The 27,074-nt window shown below is 40.9% G+C and overlaps 1 protein-coding gene across 1 annotated transcript; it reads right to left on the bottom strand.

Moving 5' to 3' along the window:
- Nucleotides 1-1,710: 1,710 nt before the first annotated feature.
- On the bottom strand, nt 1,711-26,961 carry elp3 (elongator acetyltransferase complex subunit 3). The gene is made up of 15 exons (XM_088325666.1): nt 26,796-26,961; nt 25,422-25,521; nt 25,200-25,338; nt 25,044-25,114; nt 22,495-22,558; nt 22,353-22,421; nt 18,755-18,909; nt 13,659-13,820; nt 13,478-13,604; nt 7,762-7,955; nt 7,575-7,665; nt 7,201-7,266; nt 6,909-7,136; nt 2,304-2,385; nt 1,711-2,227 (listed from the first exon to the last, which is right to left on the bottom strand). The coding sequence occupies exons 1-15, from the start codon at nt 26,815-26,817 to the stop codon at nt 2,145-2,147; spliced, it is 1,653 nt and encodes a 550-aa protein (XP_088181792.1). The 5' UTR covers nt 26,818-26,961; the 3' UTR covers nt 1,711-2,144.
- Between the last annotated feature and the right edge of the window lie 113 nt (nt 26,962-27,074).

Genomic DNA, 27,074 nt, shown 5'->3' with positions numbered 1-27,074 from the left:
GTCATTTCAGAATCAACTAGTTATTGTGTTGCTAGAACAAAGTAGTTATCGTTGCGCTCCAGATGGGAAAGTATACGGTATTAATAATACTAAATATAAAGCATGGAAATGTAAAATCAAAACCATGCAACAACTTCAGACGGCGGTTTGAGTAATTGCTTCTTCCCTAAATCAATCAACACACTAGTCTGGTCGTTCAGGTCTTGTAAGATCTGAACTTTCTGCCCCAACAACAGTTTGAAAAGGCGGTCGCTGGGGAGTATTTAAGGATGCGTTTAGCTTAGTTGAGGGTAAAACGAAAACGTGGTACAGTGGAACCTCGGTTTTCGAACGCCTCTCAGTTCGGACAAATCGGTTCTCGACCAAAAATTTCGAGAAATTCTTGCTTCGCTTTTCGTTCAAAAAAATCGGAGTTCGAACGCCGGTACGCTAGGGGCGATGCTGAGCGGCGTATGGGGGTAGATTGCCCCCACCCCTCGTGAAGAACTGTTGTCACGTGACCGCGCACTTCTTTTTGCTTTCGTTTTTAATATTGGTGAACGGAGTGTTTTAACCCCTAATTATGCCTCGGAAGAAGGTCGGTGCAAGCAGCAAAGTTGCTACAGGTGAAAAAAGAAGAGTAGTGGGTACAACTATTGCATTTAAGAAAGAAATAATAGCAAAATATGAAGAAGATGTGCGAGTTTCCCTTCTTTCAAGGGAATAGAGCATGGCTTCTGCAGACCACCACAAAGGTCCTACACAAAATCCTATTCATAAATCTTTTCTTTATCCTTTAACCGCTCACCACTTGTTGTGGAGACCCCGGTGCTAAATGACGATTAAACGACCTGATTTTTTCATTTTTACACGTTCATGTTAGCGTAATCTTTCGTACGGAAGATTACGCGAATGTACGATTAGCCTGGGTTAGCTTCATGTTTACGTTCATGGTAAACATTCAGGGTGTTGGAACGAATTAAAACAATTTTACATTACTTTTAATGGGAAAAACTATTTTCCGTGATCGACCAAATCGGTTTTCGAACAGGGTTCTGGAACGGATTATGGTCGAGAACCGAGGTTCCACTGTAATGCGAGGTCGCTGTATCCCGGGGTTCTAATCTAAAAGTTGGTTCAGATGCCGGACAAACTAGGTTTCGGCTCCACTTAAGAAGCGGGAACCTTTTTCGAGTCTGCAGGAGTCGCCGAAGAGATTAAACTAAAGTAGCTCCTGTACGAGGAGGGAATAAAGACTCTGCAAGACTAAAAAAAGGGTGGGAGGAAAAGTCCTTTGCCATTTCACAGCTGATAAGCACAGAAGCAAGAGTAGAGAGAAAGTGTGAATGTGGCCCGGAGCTCAATGCGTCAGGACTGCAACAGCAGTCACGACACGAATGCCGTATGCAGGAAATTACGCACCGCCGTTCCAATTCAGTAACCCCCCTCCTCAATCAGAACCTATACAGGACATACGGTAGGTCGAGGTGTGAGGAATTTGTGCTTTATTGCTCAATGACAAAGGCCTTCTAAGAAATGTGGCGCCACGCAGTCTTCAGTCAATTTTCAAGCGACAGAAAACGGATGGAGTTGTAATTGCTCGGCTGTGTCAAATGAGCCACTAAAACACTCTTATGGGGCAATCATCGACCGTGACCTGCAGGGGAGCGATACCATCTCAGGGGTGAATGACCTCTTTTGGAGAAGGGGGGGTGAAATTTTCAGCCAAACAATATTTTTGTACTTTATTGCTGTAAAAAAAAGTAGGTTTACATAAAGACACCAACATGTGCGAAAAAATCCATTACAGAACAAATTGACGTGGACTAATGAGTTATATAAATCATAAATGTATAATTAACGGGTCAAAACAATCTTTCTGTCTGGTATTAATAACCACTTGACCCTTCATGGGCTTTTTTTTTTCCACCCCTTGGCCACTGACCCTGGCTAAATGAGGGATATGCTAGTTAGGGGGAGCAAAGGAATTACGTTTTTATTTGGACAAACAAATCATTCGAATAGTGGGGATTAATGCAAAGTGGCGCAAATTAATAATCTAAACACCTCCCCCTCTCACACTTTTGATTATTTAAAAAAAAACAGCCTGTCAACTGCAAAAAAATGGTGCGTTTAATTATACTTAAAGTGCAACTTTAATCCAGTCAGGGTTCCTTCAGAATCTTCACCATATACGGTCCTTCCAATTCATAGCCCATTTTCCTGTAGTAGTTCCTTGTCCCCACACCTTAGAAGGGAAAAGGAAAAAAATTAACCGGGAATAATCTTGCTAGCGTTAGCCACACACTGCTTGGAATTCTTACCTGAAATGACAGCTAATTTGTGGGATCTGTGTTCCTCCATGGCGATTCGCTCTGCTTCTTCCATCAACATCATCCCAAAACCCTAAAAGAAAAAAACAACTAGTCTTAAAAGAGAACCTAACAAGATTTTTAATGCAGCCTAGTCTGGAGCACATTACGCAAAATATTAAGGACTCTTCTAACCCCAGCCACCACCTTTTTGACTTTCCTTCTCAAACAAATGTACAAAACTGAGAGAAAATAACTTCCCTACGAACTCTATTTTTCAGACTATAAAACCATCTTAAAACCCATAATGGCTACTAATTTCAAATAAAATACAGAGGACAAAAATGATAATGCATGCGGTAGATACAGACGCTCCCCTACTTACGACCATTCGACTTAGGTAAAACGGTAGATACGAACTTTTTGTTCGAGACGTCGAACATTGCTGTAAGTTAGGTTTTGTATTGTGTGGTGGCGCTGTGAGAGGTCACCCAGCATCCACCCCAAAGAAGAAATCCACTTCCTCTTCCTAGTTCCTGTGTAAACGTACTGTATCTAACGCACTAAGCACTTTGACATTTTTATTGTTTGATATCTCAATATGGTTGGGGTGAAGAAGAGGTGAGCCATTTCTTTTGAAACAAAAGTGGAATAAGAGTTTGCGGTTGAGAATATGGTCAGATCGCTTTTTTTCCGGCCACTTTATCACGCAGGAGGACCTCTTGAAGCGCATCTTCCAAAAGTAAGTTAAACTCGACTTTATTTATCTTTATAGAGCATATTATTTAATGAAATGTTTTTAGTACAAAACAATACCATTGACTTATACAAGCCTTAAACATATAAAATATAGCACTGAAGCAACTTGCGATCGTTCGTAAGTAGGACAGCGTCAGTATACGTGTGTAACTACACAAGCTGTCATTGTATAATACCATATTTGTGCATTGATTGATCAGTCAAAAAACATAGTATGCAACGGGAATCTAACCTGGTTCGCGGTGGGGAAAGCATCAACACTAAACCACAAGTAGTATTAGGGCTGTACAATTTCAGAAAAAAAACCTAATTGTGATTTTTCAGACCTAAATTAAAAAAAAATGCATTTTCTGGGCTAGTTTTTTTTTAGGGGGGAAGGAGAACATTAACAGAGTATCACTGTAACAAGATATGGACTATACATTTACATTAAAAAAAACAGAATTGCAGTTGAGTAAATTAGAGGGCTATTCATTTCAGTGTAAGAAAGCAATTTAGAGAGCGTCTGGCAAACTACACGTTAGAGTCTGGTCCCCGCTACTTCTCCAGGGTCTTTGTGATGATTAAAATACAAAAGTCGCAAATGTCGCAGTTTGCCACGAGTAGTAGCTCCAAGTCGTCCGCTTTATTGGTATTGGATCTGGTGATCAGCTTTTAATTGAGCTTTTCTGACTTTCCTCAGAGTGATGAATTTATTGTCAATGTAATGAGCCACTAAGGCTACGGGCTGTCACGTTTGTTAGGGTGGCCAGTTGTGCAAACTTTTCCTCGCCTTCATTGGCTGATGCCATTCAAACCTGTTTCTGATTGGCCGGCGCTGTTAATCCTCAAAATGCGACAATTCTTGTTGGCCAGCCACTAAGTCAATCAAATAAACTGAATCGTTGAAAAAAAAAAAAAACACAGTGGTTACAATATCGCGCGATATCGATTCAGTTTTGGTTATTCGTGCAGCCCTAAGTGGTACAGATGCAGTGTTAGGCATGTTTCTTTAAGAAAAGAATTCTTAAAAGTTACCAGGGAAAGTAGTGATTTCCTTTTCTTTAAAAAGAAGTTGAGCAGTATTTCAGTCAATTAATAAGAGAACAGAAAGGTAGTTCAGTCGTAGAACAATGTCATATTTATTAAACCTCACCAGGAACACACACTTAAGTATACAGACACTCCCCCTCTTACGAAAAAACAGTAGATACTATGTTTTTTCGAGATGTCGAAAAGTATCCAAGCATTGCTGTATGTTAAATTTTGTATTGTGTGAACCTTTTTTCGAGGACAGGACATTACCGTGGTGCTTCTTTCCGCCACTAGCGGGAAGTGGCGCTGTGAGGTTACCCAGAATCCACCCGGATGTGGAAAAAAATACGGTTTGTATGTAAACATACAGTGCTACGTGTACTGAATCTCCAGCGCGCTCAGAACTTTGACAGTTTTATTGTTTCATATCTCGTGCATCCATTCTATACGGTTGGTGTAAAGGAGAGGCGAGCTGTTTCTTTTGAAATGAAAGTGGAATAAGAAAGCCTGATGCGTTTGGAGAAAATGGCTGGAACGCCACTTTTTTACAGCGGAGGACTTCTCAAAACATCTTCCAAAAGTAAGTTGAACTTTACTTTATAGATCATATTTTATGAAATGTTTATTTTTTTTTAGTACAAAACAATAAAGGGTACTTATATAAACGTTAAACATACATCCCATACAAATTAACATCGTAATTAGGGCAGTGTCTGTACAATACAAAGTGAGTATAATACATTTAAATTTGCACAACCTTCAGGCAACTGGCCAATTAGGCATTGGCAACTGAACTTACAATATTTTTTCACCACAACAAAGTTGGTTTAACATTGCAGTGCAAATCTAACACCTTGAGACAAATGACATTCTGTACTTCCATCATGTAACCAGACTATTATACTCTTGCTCAAACCAGTGATTGTTTCTGAGGAGCAGAGGCTTCTCAAACCTCGCATCAGACAGCGTGTTACCAACACAAAACATACTCAAACCAAGGGTCAACAACAAACTAGCTCAGTGTAGCAGCAAAAAAAACATTTGCCCTGACAATACAGACGCTGCCCTACTTCCGAACGATGGTTCATATATTGCTTCGGTGCTATATTTTGTACTAAAAAATAAATGTTTCATAAAATAATATGCTCTATAAAGATAAAAAAAAAAGTTGAGTTAAACGTACTTTTGGAAAATGTGCAAGAGGTCCTCATTGGCCGAAAAAAAAGCATTCTGACCATTTTCTCGACCGCATCAAACTTTCATATTCCACTTTCATTCCAAACGAAACCGCATGCTTCTTTGAACCAACTTTATTGAATGGTTGCACAAGATATTAAACAATAACAATGTCAGAGTAACTTAGTGTGCTAAAGTTTGAGTACACATAGCACTGTAAGAGAATATTACCAAGTGGCTCACGCCAACTTGACCAATCACAATTATGTAGTTCACATAGCCACGTCCAATACTTGGCTAGTCCAAAACTGTAAATCATAGCATAAAATGGGAAGTGACCCAAAGTTGCAGCGAGAGTACTGACACCTCAGATTGTCATCATACTATTTTTAACAAAAGTCCCAATTCATTATCTGGTACACTAAAGAATTACTTCCTTCGTCGTATTTTTGCGTCAAATCCGAAAGAACGATTTTGTGTTCTCTATTCGCTCATTTTCGTATGTAATACGAGCAGTGATGGAAATAACGCCGTTACTGATGGTTAAAAGCGGTGTCTTATATTGAACAGATTCAAGAAACCACCAACCGTGGCAAAGCTACTCTTACCACTCTTCGTTCGAGAATAGTGGCCGTAGGAGACCGTGTATGTGTGCCATTCATCGTTTTGTTCATTTGGTGGCGTATAAAGGTAGAAATGCTTGTGCTGACGCTCCCCTACTTAAGAACGTTCGACTTACGAAAAATGGTAAATAAGGACATTGCTGTTAGTTAGATTTTGTATCGTGTGCACCTTTTTCCCAGTACAGGACATAACTGTGGTGCTGTGAGTGGTCACCCAGCATCCACCCCAAAGGACAAATCCGGCTTCTACGTCGTGAGTAAACATACAGTAGAGAATATTACTAGGCCGCTCTCATCAAATGACGTCACACCCAACCAGATTTCTGCGGGTTGCTTAGCCACGCCCACTTCCGGGTGTAACAGCCAATAGGAAGGCAGAATAACTGTACAAGGCCTGTCGCAAACCAATCAGATCTATGTATTTTATTGTCCCGCCCCTTCCAGTCCTGCCGCCTCTCCGTCATGCCCAAACAAGGTCTACCCACTTCCTGTCCCATCCTCACTTCCGCCCCCCTCGCGACATAGGAAATGTCGTCCCGCCCAACTGGTTTTAGCCCGTGTCCCCCTATGTGATAGCCTGGGCCGCGTTAAGACGAGCCCATGATCGCCCGTACTAGAATCACGTTTAGACGAGGCCGTTTTTGCCCAAACTTCCCCCCCGGCAGGGCCGACAATGTTTGGTACACGCCGCCATGCTTGTCTGGCATTTGCCGCCAATAGGTGATTATTTGGCACTGTTTTTCGTTAGGGCTGCAAATCTGAGCGTGCCTCAGCCCAATCTTTTTCTGTGATCCTGTAAGACTTGAATATACAACCCTCAACATTTTTTCCACAACCCTGGCACACCAATACCCAACATGATGACATTTTAACACCGAACAGCAGAAACAAAAGATTGGTTTCTTCAGTGTTTCGACCGAGGCAGAATATTCTTTTGACTCCCACTCGCGCTACAAAACGGTCAATAAAATGTGGAATGTTATACACAAAATCCAGAAGCCATACTATTGATTGAATTCTATGCGCTCAGTATTTCACTTGGTACCTGATGCTGGAACTTGCTAGGGTCCCGGCTGCTGACGGGCACCACGCTCCCGTACACGTGCAGTTCTCGAACAATGGACACGCCCTCTTTCAGTTCCGCTCGGAACGACAGCGGCGAGCAGCGACGCAGGCGCAGTAGCCCGATTAAGATGTCCTGCTGGGGATCCTCGTAGGAGAGGAAGGTCTCCCAGCCGCCGTTGGCCACGTAATCCCGCCGAATCAGCTCCACCTGAAGGCGTCCGCTATGAGTTTAGACAATTCCGACAGGGCGAGCCCGGGGGTCTTTCGCCTACCTGGTAGGGTCGGACTTTATGGTGGATCTCTTGTATGCCCACTTCTCTGGTTCGAACGTCTCGACACTAGACACAAGGGAGTCATTGGGAAGCTTTTAGTTTTCCACCAGAGTCAAATTATTCAGTCATGTGGGGGAGTAAATGAAACTTAAGGTGAAGTCGGTGCAGGTGTTATAAACTATGGGGAGGTACTTCTCCTCTATCCCCCGCTCCATTGGTTCTGATCTATTCTGGACCACGCAATAAATTAAAATGTGTTCCCCTTCTGCAGCAGCTCAGGCTCAGTTAGCGTCATTTTGATCTATGCTCTGAGGTCTTTGGTAATCTCCACGTGTGTTTTAGTCCCTTCGAGTTGAATACAGGGCGCGTTTCACCTCAGTGCCCATATCCTTCATTCTGGCCAGGGCTAACTCTCGAAGATTTCCGTGTTCCACTCCAGAGCTCACCAATGGCATTGGGATGTCCCTAATGGGTAGAAGCCAAGAAAAAAGATCTCAGTCGTTGTTTTTTTTTTTGACGGTTTCATCTTCACTGGGTCATTTGAGATACGGCAATCCTTACCTCTGCACTCGATAAACCCGTGTCCAGGGAGGCACCAGTGCCAAGATTCGGGCCACCAGGTCCACCAAGGTACTGGGGGTGTAGCTCTTGTAGCGGCCCGTCTTCCACAGCTCGTACAGGCCTGTGCCTCGGATCACCAGAGTCGGGTACAGCTTTAAACCGTCGGGCCTGAATGCAGGATTCTCAAAGAACTCCTGGGGGGGGAAACAATAAAGGATGATGCAAATAATATGATTCGACTATAGTAGTCTTTCAGAATACGGTGTGGAACAAGATTATTTTTCTGCCCCACTACATTATTTTGCCTGCCAAAAAACATAAAATGCATTTACCAAGTCTGTTATCGATCAATGACACATGAAATGATGGTTGTTTGGTTTGCACCACGAAAACGTCACTATGCTTTTGGCTGATCTCCTTCCACAATGTCTAAGTTAAAAATCTCGTGTGATTCGTAAAGGAAGTTGGCAAAGTTTGCTCTAGGTCCCAAGGCTTGAAGTGCTGTTTCAGAGTGACACAAAAAAATAAAACAATGGAACTAATGCAAATAATACAAAGTAGGCACGAATATTGTAACCCTTGCTAGGGAATATGGCTGTTATTAAGAATAAGGAGATAAATCAAGTATGACAGTCCTTGCATATGACAGTTTTAATTGAACATCACCCCCCCTGCTTCCACCCACTAACTCTGTTGTACAAGCCTGAGTATTTCCACACCTAAAGTGTATATTTATTTGTATTGTTATTTAATCATATAAATGTATATTACAATTGTGTTCCTCTTATATATTTGTTTATATGAGGTCCTGTTAGTTTAACGAGCATAGGTTTCTCCCGTTATACGGTAATTTCACTTTGCAAAATCTCAAAGAATGCAGGTTGTTATAGAGCAGACTTGTGTATTTTTAGATTGTCCCTTAGGAGAACCGATAACCGGTGGTTAAAGCAAATTATTATAGTCTTCTTGCCCTTATAAAAATACAACTATTTGGGTGGCTTTGGACTCGATGTAATATTGTTAGATCACAGCTCTCGCTAGGAGAGAAAGCCTGTTAAGAAGGCCTCTCCCTGGACAGAATGCATCTGTGAACAAGAGATAAGTGAGGCTAGAGGGGAACGCTAATCGAATTTTACTATCGGGTCAAAACTGAGGAAGACGCGAGGAGGATGCAGAGTTGCCTGCGGTGACCGTCATCCGTTTCGACGGCTGCTCCCGGAAGATGGCATTACGAACCAAATTGATCGTTATTAGAAGACAAACTATATCGGGCTTATCCTGACCGGAGCTATGTTGCCGAGAACGGGATTTCGTGTCCGCTGAAATCTCATCTGACGCTTGCGTCACCATACAAGCTTTATTCTTGTGACGAACGCAACCGTGAAATATTACGATTAACGTTTCCCGCTCGACGTAAAAGTCGAGGCCGTGTCGTTTCTCCGAATTTTGCTTCGGCTGGAAATTCCTGAACAGTTTATGAAACTTTGCCGGCGCGAAAAGAAGCGGGGACCATTATTTCGGGTCCCGGAGCTAACACATTCAAAAGGAATCCATCAGCGTCTCAGCTTGACATACGAGCGACACGCTGATTGTGGAATTACCTCACAGGCAAGACTACAAAATGTCGAAATGGGAAAGAGTTGCGACAAGAAAACAAACTAAAAAAGTCGGATTGTGACGGGAATGCATTAGCATATTTTACTATACAATCTAGATCCATTTTCACAAGAAGAAACCTCTCTCTCTCTCTCTCTCTCTCTCAACATATGCATTTCACACATCACTAATTCTTTCAAGGGTGTAAACTGTTTGTGACATGGACAAAGTAACCAACTAATAATAGTAAACATGAATCCGTTCTAAAGTGGCGATTGCAAAGTGAAATTGTCGCATAGTGGGGGATAGAAACACATTTAACTCCAAAACTCCAGATAAAAACATTTAAACAACATTGTATATAGTAAGTACTATTTTAATGTGATGTAAGAGTGTACGATTAAACATTAGAAAGGAAAAACGTTTGACTTACCATTTATGTGACATGAGCTGGTTTGGTAGAGTAGCGGGTGGATGCCGCGGGTTAGAGATTGATTAAAAGGTTTTAAAATTATTCTTTGAAGATTTCCATGTCATTTTATTTTAATACTCCCAATGATGTTTTTTTTAAAGCTATGTGATGTTTTGTTTCTCCCTTTAGTATCACTGCAAGTATTGGGATCCATATAGCACAGAAAATACAATGGCAATGTCTACAGAACAAACACAAGGGCATTATGGGACGGGTTACAGGCTATAACATATCTTCATTTTTATGTTGCTGCGACGCAAATTGATAGCATACCAGCGTTTTATGACATTGAACATTAAAAACACTTAACTCTACAAAGTTTGCATTTAATACGTTTTTGGGCACACAAAATAATGGCTTTCCGATGCAGTGGGGGAAATGAAGTAAAGAGGTTCTGAAATGGCGTTATCCCTGGGTATACTCAATTACTCTCACGTTATTTAAATCTGCAATGAGATTGTTTGTGCCATTTGTTACGCGAACAAAGCAACAACCAAATACGACTGACTAAAAATTGCACTATGAATCAGCTCCTCAAAGCAATTTAGTTATTTTTATTCACGATCCGTGCAACCTTTTTTTTCTCTCAGCTTAATCCAAGTTTAGAACTTTTCTGGCAAAGCGGTGAGTCACAACGTTGCGCGTCAGACATATCAGACAAGAAACATCGGAGAAGTCGAGCCGACACCAAAAAGACTGACACGTTTCCATAAGAGCCGCAGGGGCGTGTCGCCGTCACACGCTCGCCAATTAGTCGCACGCCCTTGTTTTCGCATCATTGCCTTTCTTAATTGCTTAATATTTTGTGCAACCGAGGGGGGGTGCGTAGTCTGGAATTGCAAAAGGTATCAAACAGAGCGGCGGATCTCCCACCGTCACGCCGCTTTCGGATTCGATTAAAGCCGCGTTTCCAATCAGAGCGACGGAGGGAACCCGCCGCCGAGTCAGGAGCGACCGGGTTTCTATTTTGGATTCTTCCGAAAGTCGCAACGAGACGTGACGGCGACGAGGGAACTCGTGAGCGATGTCGATTTACGTTAATGACTCCGGACGGCCAATGAGAAGTCACGGGGGACACCCAATGCATTAGGCCCGTCAGGCCAACAAACCAGACCAACAAACCAAAATGCGCAAAATATAAGACTAGACATTTTGTCCCCAGTGTCCCTTTCTGTGTCTATGACCAAAATGACTGTAAAACTAAATATCAGATTTAGTGCTTAAAGCCCCAGTGGGCAGTGTAATTAGTTACTCAAAAGGTTACCGAGTTGGCAACTCATTACCAGGGAAAATAACTATTACCATTAGTTTAAAAAAAAAAAAAAAACCTTATATGTCAAAGAATATGACATTTTCGAGGTAAATACGAAACGCCGCGGTGCCATCTTTTGGTTAACTTGAGGAAATAGGAATTATGACTCTTTGGTAACCCCCTTTTCTTCAGCTCAGATCACGAGAAAGCCGAGGCGTTTTTGTTGTTTCAATCCCTACATTGCCCATTATTATGTAACAGTATGCACGGAATGATTTAAGGGGGGAAAATAAAGAAAACTGAAACATAAGGAAAATGTGAAAGAGAAATAATAAACTACATTTTTTTCATGAACACTGGAAAACACGGAATAATAATAATAATATAATCTTTTTGTTCTCAACAACACAGAATCTCCCCCCCAAAATGCATATTGACCAAACCGAAGAGGAAAAAAGGGGTCTTAGGGGGGATTGGTGGGAAAGCTGTCTCCTTTCGTTCTCTTCAAGGGAACAACACGAGTCAGGTTCTGTCAAAACTCAAAACGCGCTCTGTAGCAGCAAGATGACAGAAAAACATGGTAGGGACTTCTAGGTAGGGATTCCACTATGTCGAAAAAATACACATTTCTCAACCTACGATATTTTTTAAATAAAAATGAACATTGGTGTGATAGTTCCTGTATTTTGCCTAGTATTGAAATCGAGTTTTTACTAAATGAAACGTTTTGTACCACTAAGACGGACTAAATATTACACACAGACCCTTTAAAAACAGGGACCTAATAGATAGACGCAAAATAATTACAATGGAAATACTACAAAACACTACAGCAGTGATACTGGAATACCAAATACTACTACGGAACTTTTGTGAAAAAAATACTGAAAAAAATATATAAAAACACTACTACAAAAATCCAACTGCAGAAATACTACTATGGAAAAAAAGTACTACGAAAGTAGAAATACCCTAATACCGCAAAGTAGCACAAAGTAAAACTACAAAAATTACAGAAATCTGATACTGTAATACTGCACTAAATAAACAAATACTACAAAAAATTGTACAAAAATAAACTACGGTCATAGGTCCAGAAATGTATTTCTCTTACATATAAAAATCTATACCGAGTAGCCACTGCTGCCATGCTTGTCTGGCATCTTGCTGCTACTCTGTGCTCATTTGGCACTGGTTTTTGTCTGCCTTAGAAAATACAGTGCCACTTAGTGGTCAGTTATTACACAATACACATTTAAAAGAAAAGTTGTACTTTTAGTTCAATAAATTCAGAACCACTGACTGCTACATGTCCATTTTAAAGTGACAGTGTGTAAACATTTAGCGCGAAGAATACCACTTTGCAAAATGCAGAATTTACATTAAGTTTTAGGTAGTGATTTTACATGAAAGCTGCTATGAATCTCCACCGATAATAAACCAAAGACGAGATAACCCCAAAGCATCTTAAAAGAGCTCATTGCCAGAGTTGGTGTAAGTGGCTAACAGAAAGCTGTGGCGCTGAAGGACGAAGCGGGAACATCACCGGTGAAAATAAATAAAAGATGCTTGAATTATGGAATTCTGCAACAATTTGCTTGCATCAGCGCACGTGGAAGGTGAATGACACCGAAGCGGGAATAGCCAACAATAACAATTGCAGCCAATCCTTGCCTGCAGTCAAAAGGCCGATGTACATGGCTAGAGAAGAACAAAGTGGGGGGACAAAGAAGTTGCCTGCGACGTATGATTCCGTGAGCAGCTTTAGAAGGTAAGTGACACTTAAGGACCGACAAAGCAAGCTTTGTTGGTACTGAGCTGCTAACAATAGCGGCTAGAGAAGGAAACGGAGAAGAATGCGCCAGACACCTGGGCGACCAAGTGCTAAGCTGTGGGAGGACCATCTGTTTGGGCTTCAGTACCCGCCTATCATCATTTTCAAGTTGTGTCATTAAATGAATCATATTTAAAGTTACAATATCATGTTCATGACTTTTTGCTTATGATTGGAATCATAACCGTTTAAATGAATGCAGTAGTTTTACACCACTGTATATAACACACTGGGTCTTTAAACCAGGCTAGAATGTCTCTAAAATGTAAATGGCTACTATTACTAGGGCAAAATTAGATGTAAGGCCACCCCCCATGACTTGATCATTGCATGTTTAACTCCAGGCCAGGGGGCCGATTCTGGAAATAGATGAGTCTTATCGAACTGGTTTTAAAACGGATCACAATTAAAGCAAAATAATATATCAGGTACCTGTATAAGCGCATCATTTGTTATTTATGTAGTTTTCAAGTATTATTGGAGTTGCATTGAGTTTTTTGGATTTGATATGCCGTTTATTTCATGACAAATAGGTTTTACCACAAATAATATAGGCACTTACTATGAACTGCTCCACGTCTCTGTCGATGCCGACATTGGGCAAGTCGGGCATCATGTGGGCCACCACTTTGAAGCCGGCGTCTTTGGCCAGGTGGAAGGACTCGCATACCGCCCGTACCGTGTGGCCCCTGCGAAAAGCGGCAGTCGGACCACCGTCCCGATCCCGGTCGTTCGGCGCTCACCTGTTGGTGTCCCGGGCCACGTCCTCGTAAACGCTCTGAACGCCGATCTCCAGCCGGGTGCAGCCGTAGCCTAGCATGTCGCTCAGGTGGCGCTTCAGGCAATAGTCGGGTCGCGTCTCGATGGTGATCCCCACGCACTTTGTGTTACTGCGCTCCGAATACCTGACGGGGGGAGGGGGGGACAGAAATGCTCAGGATGTATTACCGTCACAAATAAACAGTTTTTCGGGTGCCTGATTCGTCCCCATTTTCCCTTCCTGTGTCTCCTTTAAATCCCCACTAGATGGCACTGTATTGTCTAATGCAAAAGGAGCACAGCCGCGACTTCTAGAAACACAAATTTTCAACCTATGATTCTTTATAAAAATTAACATTGGTATGATAATTCATGAATTTTTGCCTAGAATTCTAAACAAGGGTTTTATTATTACTGAATGAAAGTCTTTTGCACCTCTAGGAGGCACTAAATATTACACACTGTCCCTTTAAAATCTAACTACACGAATACTACAAAATGAAATATCCGATTTGATTCTGGAAAGAAAAATACTAAAATATCCCAGTCATAATATACTAGAGAAATACTATTTACAATGCTGCAAAATCCATTAACTACAGTGATATGACAGAAATACTTAAGAAACACTCCCAAAATACTACTGTGGTAATATTTCAAAAAGACCACTACAGTAATACATTACTATAACACAAAATACTTTGAGATTTTGCGACCAAAATGCTACAAAAATACAACTTCAGAAATATTACAACAGAAATACTAAAATGATACTACACATACATTACAAAAATAGTACTGCAGAATTATGTCAGAAACACTAAAAGAAAATACAACCGTGGTAATACTACAAAAGTAATCCGACTGCAAAAATATGACAAAAATAGAACTGCAGCTCTACTAAATAAATTCTAAAATGCTAGTCCAGTAATACTATAACCACTACTACAGTAATATCACAAAAATACCACAACATTACCTCTATAGAAATACTGCAGAAATACTACAAACACACAAAAATACTACAAAAATACCAATACATTAATACTGCACTACAAATTCAAGACAATTATACTAATACCACAGAACTAAATATCAAATGTACTTTAAACAGACATAATATGTTCTGAAAAGAAAACAAATACCACAGAATACAACTTCAGTGACTAGAATACAGAAACTTCTACGACACTAACACAGAAACACCACAAAAGAAATCAACGACCGTTGTATTAGAAAAATACCACTACAATAATAATGTACTATAACACACGTACTTTTACATAAGTATTACGACGGAGACGGTACTACAGAAATACAACAGTAATGCAACAGAACTAAATATCACATTTAGTACTTAGAACGGGTACCGAATTTGGTACTTTGTTTCAGAACCTTACATTGTCAAGTGGTATTTTTGAAGTATTACCACAGTAGTATTTTGGGAGTATTTTTCAATTATTTCTGTCATATCACTGTAGTTAATTGATTTTGCAGTATTGTAGTAGTCTTTCTGTAGTATAGTACAGTAATCCCTCGGTTATCGCGGTTAATGGGGACCAAAACCACCTGCGAAAAGTGAAAATCCGCAAAGTAGCGACGCCCCTTCAAAAATGCTTAAAAATATATATATATATATTTTATTTTATTATTATCATTTTTTTAGACCCACGAAGCTCTGAACGCGCAAACCGCAAAGTAGCAAGGTCCCACTGTATTACTTTAATATTGCCTGGTCATCCTGGAAGGGGGATGACCTCTTGTGCGGTCCCTTCTCAAGGTTTCTTCATTTTCCTCATGTTGAGGCTTTTGAGTTTTTCCTTGCCCTCATGTAGGTTTTAGATCAGGGGATGGTGTCATAATAGTCTGTAATTTGCAATAGTCTGTAATTTGCAATAGTCTGTTCAGCCCTTTGAGACTCTTTGTGATTAAGGGCTGGGCAAATAAACATGACTTGACTTGACAATATGTAGGCGAGCATATCCGTTCATAGATGAGGGATAGGTCTCCGGTATCGGCCCCGTGGCCAGATTTTTCAAAGAGTCGCCCGCCCAAGACCAAAATAACACCAATGCCGATTGATCCCGTTTACAAAAGACGCGATTCGGTTAATTAAGCGATACGGATCGACGTGGCAGGCGAGCGCGAGGCTCCATTACTCGCAGAGTTCACATTAACCTCGCATTAAGGACACGCAGACCGCGGCAAAAATGTGATTGCCAAGCCGACGTTTAACGAGGTTTTAATGAGCGGCGGCTTTATATCCGAAGAAAGAAGTTTGGGTTGTAAACGAACACGATGTTGCGGAAATCCCAACGAGAGGACTTCGAGTTATATGTACTGTGAAAAGACGTCCACCGGGCATCGTCGGCTAAATCAACATTTTTCTTGTTTTGGGTTAATTGCCCTCGACTCGATTTTCCGACTGCGATTCTGCAGTCGAAAAGGAAATTCCCGATTGCAAAACGTCTCCCTTTCAAGACGGTATTCCCTCGATATTCACGCAGTTTTGTCATCCCCTCACAACGAAAACGCGACCAATTAAAAGTCCCTAGCTCACTTCTATCAGTTAGGATTGTTTAATCAAATACAAACCACTAGAGGGCAGGAAAGCTTTAAAAGAGCTGACGTCCTGTCTGATTTCATTCTAAGACAATATTGTGCAGTATTTTCATAGCTCAAGGCAGCACAGCGGCGCAGTGGTAAGTGCGTGTGCGGCACAGTTCTGAGGTCATGAGATCGAACCTCCTGTGCGGAGTTTGCTTGTTCTCCCCATGCTTGCGTGGGTTTCCTCCGGGAACACTAGTAGTCTACCACATTCCAACAACATGCATGTCAGGTTAATTGACCGGTCCAAATTGTCCCTAGGTCTGAATGAGCGAGCGAGTTGTCTGTTCCTGTGTGCCCTGCGATTGGCTGGCAACCAGTTGAAGGTGTCTCCTGCCCACTGCCTGAAGACAGCTGGGATGGGCTCCAGCACCCCCGCAACCCTACTGAGGATAAGCGGTGCGGATAATGGATGGATGGACTTTCATAACTTCAGTAGGCTTATTTTGGAGGATTTCTTATTTTGTTATATTTATTTCAAAGCAGTTCAGCAAGCATCTTTTTAATTCAGAGCTCCCTCTTGCGTTTGTTTATGGTTGTGTTGAGTTGGTTTAGATGTTAAGAAGCATTTATTTACCAGTTAAAATAAACTAAATGTTAACACATTCAATGCCAAACATTCAAATGACTTTTTCCATTGCTTGTGAATGAATGTGTTTGAGAAAGGTCCCTTCGCCGTGATTAGAATTTGTAGGGAAGTTTACTAATGTAGGCTGAACGATAAAGCATAGTACTGAAAAACTAAGCTAACTTTACTTATCGGGCCCACCTGAAAATGTAAAGTCTGGATCTGGGGTAAGCAACCTGATCCACTGATGAGCCACCTGGAGCACAGGGTGCTCGTCTTGGATTTCTACACCTTTATCCCAGAGATCCCGGTGCAGAAACCTCAAGTAGGGCCCTACTCTTACATCTGCTGGATTAGGGACTTGAATCCAAACCACCCACAGTTTGTAAAACGATGTTCACGATGTTGTTTTCAAAGACAATTCTAACTCCAATGTCGGTCCTCGGTTTAAAGCCGGTGACCGCCTGCCAATATCCACCATCATAAGGATGTTGTACAGATATCACACCTGGACGATGATCTATGCTGCTCACACGAGCAGCTTTCATTTTCCCAGGACCGCTTCACACGCCTCCCCGTTTTACCCCGCTCGTCCTTTTTACAGTCCGCCGACAGATCTGAGCCATTTACAGAAGTTTGTGCCGCTGAGAGGACAATCAGATTGCGCGAAATGAATCAATAAAAAGTCTATTATCTCAAGCGATTATCTTTCTGGTATCTGGACGATGCGAAAAGATTCGGGAGCGGTGTGACCACGTCGAGGCGAGTGCCGTGCGTGGGCCCGCGCACACGCACCGCCGGTGAAACTCCATAGCAATTACTGCAATCAAAGCATCTTAACAAGGCCTGCCGATAGCCGATAAGCTTTTTTTCTTTAAACCCATTCGGCGCACCCCCGAACAGCGCTTCCGTCTTATCGGACTATTGGGAAGTAAACAAACAAAATCCTGTGAAAAAGCTATTTAGTACGCGCGGTCTGACGTCACGGCGGAGCGATTGTACTTTGACTTTGAATGTTTTCCGAGTCGTCCGAAAAGTTGATACTCGTCCGTTCTGCGCCTCATTAAGCGGCCAATCGATGGAGGCGGCGCCCCAAAAATACCGCCTGGTTTGTTTGGAATTTTCGATTAAAACAGACAATGGATGACCACACATTTAATGAACAATGAGTGGAGAGTCTTTTTTTCAAAATGTTCTCTTGTGAGTACAACAATTAGCAACTAAGAAATTAATCTGAATATGTATGCCCAGTTTCAAATTCGATTTGGCCTCTGCGGTCTTGAAACGATGACGGTGAAACAGCGCCCTCTAACGGACAGCATCCTCTTTTTCAAGCGTTCATTTTTAGAAAAGTAATTCAACTCGTCATCAAATCAAAATGTAGTTGTAAAGCCCTTTTCAAACAAAGAATTGACACACAAAGTGTTGTATGAATGCATTCAGTGTACAATAAAAATACCCCACCCCACAGACACACACCATTGTTATGATGAAATAAAAACAAAATAATAGAATGACTATTATTATGGCAACACACAGACTAACCATGTAAGGAAAAGGACTCATGGAGGTTTCATCCACATTGAAATGATTAAAAAACAACTACAGAACAAAGACATAACTTCACAGTACTGTAGTTTTTGGTACTTTTGCCTGTAAAATGGTTTATTTGGTTTCAGAGTAAGTGTATCATAATTCTAAAAACATTCAACTCAATTCTTTTTTTTGTAAATATCCTTATTTTAAATGAATAAAACGTACGGTTAGAAATCCAATTTTTATTAAAGTGGACAGCGCTGCTGGAAGAGTCGAGTCTGAGGTTCCTCTCAACTCACGTAACCTAATGACGCGAGTGGGTCTTAAACTTTGCAGTTCCCAACGAGACGTGAATAAGTGCCGGCTTACCTGACTGCTTCTGCGACGTCATTAGACGTGTGCCCGGATAAAGCGTCGTGGAGATTGCGTATGAAGTAATCTCTGTACTCTTTGGGCAGGGCCATGAAGGTTCCGCCCATCACGATGAATTCCACTTTATCCACGGTGTGGCCCAGTTGCTTTAACTGCAGATTGCACAGAAATATGTATATGAGCAGAGGTGGGTAGTTACGCCTTACATTTACTTGAGTATGTTTGGGGACATCTTGAGCATTTTCAAATCAAAACACTTTTAACTTTTACTTGAGTACATTTGTGTTAGAGGAAACTGTACTCTTACTCCGCTACATTAGGCAACATTGAACTCTTTACTTTAATCCCCCCCCCAAGTAAGTATGTGTCCGTCTCCACTTAGGCACATTTATTTCGTCAGAGACTTTTTTTCTTTTACATGTTTTTCGATTTGACCCAAACAACCACCAGGTGGCCCTTGTGAGCAGTTCCCGTATGACGTCAGAACATCCGGGGACCAGAAATTACAAAGTAGAAATGGTCCTGTTGGATCCACGGTTGTTGGAATCACGCTGGAGATTTGGTAAAGTTCCGATTTAACCAAATACCTGTCGTAAGACTTTGCGACTGTGAGAGGACAAAGCTTTTGTCTGAATAACAGAGGAAGTTATGGCTAGCAGGAAAGAAGCTCCTTCAAAATACGCAAGGACTTGCTCAGAGCACTTCGTGTCAGGTAAGCATCTTCAAATTGGATGGCATACGTTATATCTTTAGTGTTGAGTGTAGGGGATCAGCCTTCATATGTGGTGGTAAATAAGTTGCTTTCCAGTTGCCAAGTAAAAGTTACAAATGCTTTTGTGCTCCCTTTACACTGTAGAAGTAGCATTCGCTATAAAAATAATCCGTACAGATGCTCATATCACTGGTAATGCCTGTCTGTGAAACATAATCCCGTCTGTACGCAAATAACAATGTCAAATATTACATGAAGCGACAACCTAAAAGGCAAAAAAAAAATATCCAATTCACCATTAATATGACACCACAAGAAAGCATCAAGATTTTCGCACAAGTTAGAAATTAAAATGAAGGCTTTGACAAATAATGACCCTAATGACTCTGCAAAGTGACTATTTGAAATGATCACTTGTTATTTTTTTTCCGCACAAGTTCACCAAAAATGCACAATAAGACCATCTAAATCCTGTGGAACATGTGTAAAAACCTACGAGAGAAAGGTTGTTACCACAGATACCCTAAAAAACGTTCAAAAAAAGAAAATGAAAAATGGTCTCTGTGGTTTGGATTGTTTTTTTGGTTGCCCAACACAATAAAGCAACATTGAGTGGTCAAATTTTACACACTGTCCTTTTAAAGCAAAATGGTGTGATTTGGTCCCTTTGAGTCTATTTAGTTTGTATTCTTCCATGTCCGGTACACATAATAGTACTGTATCGGAGGCAAATCTACATCATCCCTCCTGACTGTTACCTTAATTCATATGGGTCCACCGCATGAATAACTGAAATGATTGCGTCTGTTTTTGTGAGCATATGGGTCACCTTGTCTTCTCATGATGGCTTTTTACTTGAGTTGGATTATTCTAAAGCAACAGTACTTAAACTTGAGTAGCGTATTTTCCGCACTATAAGGCGCACTGGGTTATAGGGCGCACCCCCCAAAAATAGTTTTTGGTCCTATATTTTCCATACATAAGGCGCACCGGATTATAAGGCGCTACAATGGAAACGTCGACAAAACAGTCAGATAGTTCAGTCAAACTTATTACCCCCTTAACATTCCCAAAGCTTGCAAAGAAGCAAATACGTGTCGTAGACACGTGCGGATGCGGTGTCCGTACGATGTCACTCAAATGCATCGTTCCAAATATCATTCGGAAGGTTAAAGTCTTGGGATTCAAGAAATACCAAACATTTCTTAGTTTCCATTTTATTTTTTGCTGGCAACTGTGTGGACAGCAAAGTAAGTATTTTATTGTGCAGGGAAACGGGGTTCTTTTCTGTGCATATGACAATAAACACTTTGCTTTAATTTTAGTTTAAAAATAGACTCATCAAGGTCGTTCTAAAACAAGATACCGGGAAAATATAAAGCCGCATAGCTCACCTAAGTTCTCTTGCAGCCATCACGTTCAATAATGATACGTAACCATGGTCTTCTTACAAACGTGAGTGTAGTAAATCCAGGAGAGTAAAATATTTACAAATACAGAATTGTAAAAAATGTTTTCTCTATGCCGTAGTGCAACCCAACGTGTGATTCACATTCATCTTTTTCGGCCAATTGCAGGCTTTGTTTTGCCCCTTTAGCCTATGGAAGCCTGTAAATGATAAAAAGGATCCGCCCCCTTTACCTCCGAATAACTTTAGCCAATAGTGACCGATTCAAATGATTGACACGTTGGTTAGGAAATGAAACGCCGGTATATAAATCCCAGCATACACCGCGGACTACTTCGCCTTTGGGGGAAAATCTAGTCGGCGGCTGCTTGCATTAGTTGCAAGACTTTGAGACTTAATATTGATCCATATATAAGGCGCACTGTATTATAAGGCGCATGGTCAGCTTTCGAAAAAAATAAAGGCTTTTAAGTGCGCCTTATAGTGCGGAAAATACGGTACATTTTTTTGGCTACTTTACCCGCCTCTGTATAAAAGTGCCATTTCTGTCACTAATAAAGGAGGAAAATTAGGGAAATTGTTGTCTGCTGAGAAAAAAATAGCGGCCTCTGCTGTCAAGAGATGTAATTACAGGAACATGACGCCAAACATGATGTCAACAGCGCACATTGAAAAAAATTGTTGTAAATGCTGCATGGCTGAGCAAAAAACAACCCAAATAATTCCTTTATAATAGTATTTATGTATCCTTACGATAATATGTATTCATTTTCAGGTACGAAAACAACAAAGAAAAGGATGGCGTGTTGAAACAAAAGGCATATAGAAGACCATCCCTCTAAATAATTGCAACTTACTTTCTAATACTTCATTATTAAAGTCATATTTTAGTCCCTCTTCCTTACTCTCTAGCAACAACATAATCCGGGGGTCGGCTACCCGAGGCCCAGGAGCCACATGCAGCTCTTTGTCGCTGCTCAGTGGCTCCCGGTCGCTTTCCTAAAAATGTTATACATGTGATGGATTTCTTCAATTTTGCCAAACCTTTGAAACACACCGTCATTCGATAATATTGCTATTAAGGTAAACTTGAAGTGGTATTCTTCAACAGAGTCGTCAAATGGTGCATCCATCGCCACATGATGCGCTGCAACCAACTTGGTCATTTTTAAAACAGGCTCACATAGCTATTCTAGATACCGCATGTCAGTATAATGCATTTAATGGGCTTTTATTTTATGCAGCTGTCAAAACCCTTTCAACATTTTAGGTTGCTGACACCTGATATGGGACAAATAGGAATATTCGAATGTATATTTATGAAAGTAGATCTAACGTGTTACATCCGAATAAGCAAGCGCCCAGGGCCCGACGTGACCCCTTGAGAGCACATTCTAAAACAATTCTTCTCACATATCACGACTTTTTTTTTGAATTGAATGAACAAAAAGCTGACTTTCAACCAGCAGACTGACCTGCTCCACACGATGCCTCGTCTGGATGTACGGATCGTATCGTGCTCGGATGGCTCTCATGGAGGTGGGCTGTCAAAAAAGAAATCAAAACCGAATCAAACAATGTAACCACACTAAATGGTTCAGGATTCAAGTCACTTACCTCATATCCTGTGTAAGACTGTGTGGAGTATTCAAAGTCTGAGTCCGGCCCACCCGGGCAGTAGCTATAAAGCATGACAGAACACACGAGGGCAAAAAAAAAAATGACTTCCAGGGGATCTTAGAATTGTTTGAATCAAGTCATACATAGGTATAGCCTTGTTAAGTTGCAACTTTTGTAGACACTCAAAATAAGGAGAGAAGACATCAATGCAATGGAACTTGCAAAGGGGCCCGAGAGGAGAGCTCTCAAGTAAGAAACTTCCATCCCTTCCTAAAGCACTCCACTGAAACTCCCTCTTTATGTTACATTTTTAGGGTTACAAGAAAACAAATCAGTCTTAGAGGGTGTGGAAATCAAAGAAAAGCAACATGATTGGCCGATAGGGACAATGACACAGTAGTCAAAACAACGGTGAGTCCAAATAAGGAACTGGAATCTCGTGAAATCTCCTTTGCACTCGTCCAATAGGAACAAACTAATCAAGCCCGTAAGCACAGCTTTCAAAATGAATCCGTTCCAGGTCGGCATTTGAGGCCCAAATTAAAAGTCCACTTTTTTTTTTTACCCAATACAAGTTTCTTTCCAGTCACTTAGTCTTAAACTTATACTAATATTATTTTTCAGAAACGTAAACAATACTGTAGTATAAATAAGTTTCAGTAAAAATCACATAAGCTTGGAGTGACTTGGATGGCACCAATGATTCTCCTTTGTCATGTACATATTGGTCGTTATTTTCTTCCTAAAAAGACTGGTCTTGTCCCAATTCAACATGATCACGTTTTTGTTTTATTCTTCTCTTTGTTGTACTCGGGAATGATTACAATAAACATGAAGTTCTTTTCAGGCACGCAATTCAAAGCACTGTCAGTTTTATGATCATTTCTCACAGTAGCCTTGCATGTATGTCTTCTTAACTCTTCCGGACAACAACGACGCACAACTAGGAACCATACAGATTTTTGGTTTGAACTCCCCGCCTAACCAGTACAGTCAGACGATGGATACTACCGTAAATTCCGGACTATAGAGCGCACCTGATTATGAGCCGCACCCACCACATTTTAAGAGGAAAACCGATTTGTACTTACACAAGGCGCACCTGTATATAAGCCGCATGCGCCCACATTAAAACATGTAACACAATCACAAAATTAGCCCAAACCCAGATTTAAAACCCGCGATTGTAACTGAATATAAAGTACACAGTCCAAAAACCACAGCCGGCAAAATGAACAGAAAATGATACCAGTACTTAAGGTTTGATGCAGACCTGCAGAGTCCAGGTGCCCGTTGAAACTAATCCAAGGAAAAAAAAGTCTCTATTTCCAAAGGTAATAGTGGGAAAAATATATATCCACTATTGTCCGCCGCGACAGCAGGTCTCACTCACCTTTACCCCACTTCCCATCAGCCCACGTTTGCTCCGCCCCTCTTTTTTAATTCGCAAAACATATCAGAATAAGTGTCTCAAATAAAGACATTACAAAAATATACAGGTGCAAATACATATTATACATCGGTTACACATATTTACAAAGAAAGACGGTACACCAAGAGAGTTTTCAGAGCTTTAATTATAATATTATAACTTTCATCCCAAACCGTGCCAGCTCATCAGCCTAGATGGTAGGGCACCCGCTCTGAGACTGGGAGGTCGCTGGTTCAAGCCTCGGCCGAGTCATACCGAAGACTTACAACATTGGTACTCATTGCCTCCCTGCTTGGCGCTCGGCATTAAGGGTTGGAATTGGGGGGTTTGCTGCGCCCTGTTTGGCTGCGGCTGCATCGGCTTGCAACAGTTTAACTGTACGGGTCAGGTGTATCGACAATTCGTTCTGTGTGCATTGTTACAAAGAATGACAATAAAAGTAAATTATATTCTATTTATATTCTATTCTATTCTCAAAACGCTACTAGCAACACGCTCGCAGCACAGTAAACGGGTCTGTTAAAAAAAACATACCGTAATTGTAGTAATCGCGGTAAACCGTCCTCATTTTCCTCCATATAACTGACGTCCTCAAAGTCGTCTTCCTCAGGATGGGAAAGAGATTTTGTCATATAGACGTCGTCCCAGGCTCCCTAATTTAAAAACACGCTAGCAACTCGCTCGCAAAGTGAAGTTTTCGTGATGTAACTCTGTTTCCTTCTTTATCGGACTGCTCGTTTGCTTTTATCTTGAAAGCTACGTCATGTGCCTTTCTTTTTGCAATTTGCATGATGAGGATATGTCTACGCTAATTTAATTTGTGATCAAGTTAAGAATTTGCAGTCTTCCTCGGCGCATATATTCCACCGGTCTAAATCTTACCTTTTGTACTCGAGCGCCGCTGGCGGCTGTTAGAAAAATTACATAAATTGGCCTCATCACTGAATAAGCCGCAGGGTTGAAGGTTTGGGAAAAAAGTAGCAGCTTATAGTCCGGAATTTACGGTACTTCTCCGCCTAAACTTTTCAAGGCAGCGACTGGGTTTAAAATTTTAAATCCCTTTCGAAAACTGACATTAGGTAGAAAACCAAGGTTTTGGTTGTAAGTGACTTACACACATATGTTGCCAGTGAAGCTGATGTGTGGACATCGATGCGGTTTGCACATCACTGCGACAACTGCGATCTGTAAAAAGAAATAAAACACAGCTCAGTTTATATCAAATCAAAATGAAACAGTAATGCAAGACTAAATGGATGACGCTACTTACCCCACTCGCAGTCCGGATCGGTTTCGCCTTTAGTTTGGGTACCAGGGCCCGACGGTATTGTGGAGGTACAGCGGCTATAATATCCACCAGACGAGGCTGCGCCTCAAGGCCGTATTTCGCAGAGGTCTTGGTTTTTAACCTGTTTGAACGATACTCCAGCTTGACTTTTTTTCCACAAGCACGGTGCCAACATCTTAAAGTTCGGTTCCAAGCGTGACCTACTTGTTGAGATTGACGTCTTTTCCTTCTTCGTGCGCTTCAACCAATTGTTTGATGACGTCGGCGATTGTCATCATCATCAGCTCGGCTCGAGTCAAGTCACCTGGCCGAAGTGCGTGAAATTCTTTTAAGTCAAGTTTATTTGTGACACCCTTAATCACAAAGAGTCCCAAAGGGCTGCACATATCGAAGACTATTGCTAATACACATTTCATAGTGTTTAGGTGTAGCCTGCACCTGTCCTCTTGGGCACTACCTGTAAAGGGCGATGACATTTCATAGGAAAATAGCATGTAAAGTAATGCCAGCTGCCGTTCATCACGAGGGAAAAACAAAGGCAATGGCGAAGCGAACTATTGTCGGTGTCATTTATGAGGACTTGTTGAGAAACATGGCATTTGTACATTTCAAGCATTTGTAGGCATTTCATCCAAAATTCAAGCACTTTTCTATTCTTGAAAACACAACTTTAAAATTCAAGCATTTTCAAGGATTTCAAGCACCCGTACAAAAGCCTGTGTGGGGCATTTGAAATAAGGGAATGTGAAATGTTGGAACTTCTCAAGCAGTTGTCTATGAGGCTGGAATAGCCCCCTCCACCTTTTAATTCGAATTCATAAGATTTCCATTCAATTCAAAGTGTTTATTGCCACTTTGCTGTCCACACAGTTGCCAGCGTAATAAAACTAAGAAAACTATACATTTACCCCTTCAATGTCCAGATTGCTAAAATGATGAACAAAGATATTGATGTTAAATTATAAATTTGGTTCTGCTGAACCTAAAACTGTAATACATTGATTTTGGCACTGCTCCTAGGTGAAAATGTTCCCGTCTGAAATCTTTAACAAAATTGACAACAAGTTCAAACTACATCTGGAAGGATATTGTGCACTCTGAGACCTAGAAATAAAAAAACTTTATTGTCCATCTTATCAGTATCATAGTTAAATTCTCATTTTGCATTTACGGGTGGAAAAACTTCATTGGGTCTACAAGCAGAAGGCCATACGAACTAATATTTCTCGTAATCATTTTGGGATATTTATGTATCAGTTTCCCTTCTGACATGTTTATGTATATTGTCCTGTAATTTGTACTGTTTATGTTTATGCAAAATTGCAGTGCAGTTTTTGCATGAAACTGTAAATGCGTAAAGTTTAGTATAGCATTTTTTTTTGAAGAATGGCACTCAGCCATTTAAAGGTAAAACAATGTAAATATAACTTGAATGGAACACTGACTAAGCACATTAACTAGCAAACAACAACGTAAATGAGTAGATTTGCACTGTTCACAAACACAAATAGAACTGGCTCGTTAGCATTAGCAAGCAGATCCGACGGTAAACTAAAAGCGACTTCCTCGCAAACTCACTTTTTTTCTTCGGCTTTCCCATTCTAACCTATCCGTTTTCTTCGAAATTCAACGAAATTAAAACACTTTACACGCGAATGTTAGCCACTCTCGTGTAGAAGTGGTAAACATTCCTACGTTGCATCGGAACACGGCTTGTCGCTCAAAAGCTGCTAACTGTCGTAAAACAACGTAAAATACATTTAGTTTTTAACAGAACACACAAGGAAAGCAGGTGCATTGTTCTGCACGGAATTATAACCATTATTATATAAGAAATTATAATATAAGTAAAAATAT

Source organism: Urocampus carinirostris, chromosome 20, assembly GCF_059441175.1.
Source record: "Urocampus carinirostris isolate Australia breed hairy pipefish chromosome 20, RoL_Ucar_1.0, whole genome shotgun sequence".
Lineage (NCBI taxonomy): Eukaryota > Metazoa > Chordata > Actinopteri > Syngnathiformes > Syngnathidae > Urocampus > Urocampus carinirostris.
The sequence above is the reverse complement of the archived record's forward strand: the minus strand, read 5'-3'. Positions and strand labels throughout refer to the sequence as shown.